This window comes from Phanerochaete carnosa, assembly GCF_000300595.1.
Source record: "Phanerochaete carnosa HHB-10118-sp unplaced genomic scaffold PHACAscaffold_5, whole genome shotgun sequence".
NCBI lineage: Eukaryota > Fungi > Basidiomycota > Agaricomycetes > Polyporales > Phanerochaetaceae > Phanerochaete > Phanerochaete carnosa.
The window spans coordinates 133,785-135,780 of NW_006767632.1; the positions used below are offsets into that span (position 1 = coordinate 133,785).

General features: G+C 53.6%; 1 protein-coding gene across 1 annotated transcript; it reads left to right on the forward strand.

Annotated features, from left to right (window-relative positions):
* Window positions 1–1,028: 1,028 nt before the first annotated feature.
* PHACADRAFT_194992 (uncharacterized protein) lies at window positions 1,029–1,936 on the forward strand (the record flags this gene model as incomplete). Its single annotated transcript, XM_007395250.1, has 5 exons — window positions 1,029–1,070; window positions 1,124–1,310; window positions 1,368–1,449; window positions 1,498–1,785; window positions 1,846–1,936. The coding sequence occupies 5 exons, from the start codon at window positions 1,029–1,031 to the stop codon at window positions 1,934–1,936; spliced, it is 690 nt and encodes a 229-aa protein (XP_007395312.1).
* Between the last annotated feature and the right edge of the window lie 60 nt (window positions 1,937–1,996).

The window sequence follows — 1,996 nt, forward strand, 5'->3', positions numbered from 1 at the left end:
ATCGGCAAAAAGGGACGGAGATTATATTGCATTAAAATGCAATATAATGCGATCTGGTCCGTTATCTTGCATTATAAACTCAAAAATCACTAAAAATCGCATTATAACGCATTATAAATGCCCGACGGTGCATTATAATGCATTATATTTGACCGCTCAATGTGCCGATGTGCCCGCTCTGGCCAGTGCTCACGAGGCATGTCGCCCTTGCGCTGTTTGGCTGTGCGTGGGCATTAAATGAAAGCGGAACCTTAAATTTGGCGGGTGTCGTATCTGAGGACACTTGGTGGCAACGCATTAATTGGAGCCTATTGAGGACTCAAGCCCAAGTGCCATGGGACCGTGCGCACGTCCGAATCACCCTCTCCGCATTACACTGCAACCGAGCTCATCCTTCAGCTCTGCGAGTCAATGTCCACACTCTCGGCTTTAAATATCTCGGCTCTAGAACCAAGTTCCTGGCGCCCAGATCTGACCTACCGTGGTACATGGGGCTTGATAGTGACCTGCTTGTCCACTCTCGTCATTTGCCTCCGGAGCGCTCTCCACATGGATATACCCCCTCACTATCGAGAGCGATCGTTTTTCAAAAAAGCGCAATGGTTGACCATCGGTAGCAGCCATGAATCCTGGGGCAGTTCCTGGTAGATGTTATTCCTGCTCGTGAGTGCTGGAATGCTTCCATGTCTATAGCCTAACTCAACCTCTCAGTCAAATACGTTCCCGCACGGTTCCCTGGCGCAGGCTTCCAGCGGCGAGCAATAATCTGGCGAGGGTACGCGGATAGGATGCTGCATGTCCCTTTTGATCTGGCAAAAGAACTTCTGGTGCGTCTCCCAGTGGTGTCACTTTGGTCCTCTCCATAGGCATTACCAGGTACCCGGCCGGCTTCCGGATAGCTGTGCGGCAAAGAACTTACTTGAGGACACTGTGCCGAATGCCGCGGATCCGAAGTACATGGAAGAGGTTGTGCGCGCGTCTTTGGGGACGCTATATGGTGGTATATGCTATCTCGATGCTATCTTATTATGGTATTTTACGACAGGCGTGCTCTAGCTGGAACGGATACGGTGAGTCGGGGAAACGACTTTACAGGACAGACCCGGCTAACAATTCCAGATAGATCGTCTCTACGTTTCAGTCTTTCTTCATCGTCATAGTGCTCTATCCCGAAGTTCAAGCGAAAGCGCAACAAACAATTGACCTCGTCTGCTACGGACGACTGCCCGACTTCTCAGACTTCCACGCACTGCCCTACGTCCATGCTCTGCTCAAAGAAGTGATGGGATGGAACCCTGTCATCCCTCTGAGTGCGTAACAAAGCCTGTTTGACCACGCTTCCCATCGCCGCTGACACGGCCGAACAGATCTCGCGCACGTCTCGACCACAGATGACGTATACAACGGGTATCATATCCCGAAGGGCACATTCGTGCTCGCTAACACCTGGTAGGTGGCGTATCGACCGTCCTGGCCTCTACGCTGACGCGCGCACAGGGCAATTCTGCACGACCCGGATGTGTATCCCAACCCCGAGATCTTCAACCCCGAATGCTTCCTGCGTACGGGCAGCGCAGGCGGGATCGAGCTCAACCCGGGCGTGCGAGATCCAGACGTCGCGACGTTCGGCTTCGGAAGGCGCACTTGCCCCGGCAGGCACCTTGCGTACGATGCCCTCCGGCTCGCGATCGCTTCGGTCCTGGCGACGCGCACGATCTCAAGGGCAAAAGGCGCCGACGGGCGCGAGATCGTGCCTAAGCTTGAGAACGCCTATGGATTTGTGATGTATGTTTTGTGGGCTCTGTGTCTTGGGAGCGTGTAGTAAAGCTGGACTTCATCGCCTAGCTTCCCGAAACCGTTTGCCTGTGCTATCCGGCCGCGCTCGGCGGAATGGCGGGGGGCAGTCCTTGCCACTGCTGAGCATGAATACCTATGATGTGTTATCTGATATTTTGGCTTGCTACAGTCGCCGTGCTTGTTAGGAAAAGCCTGGCAA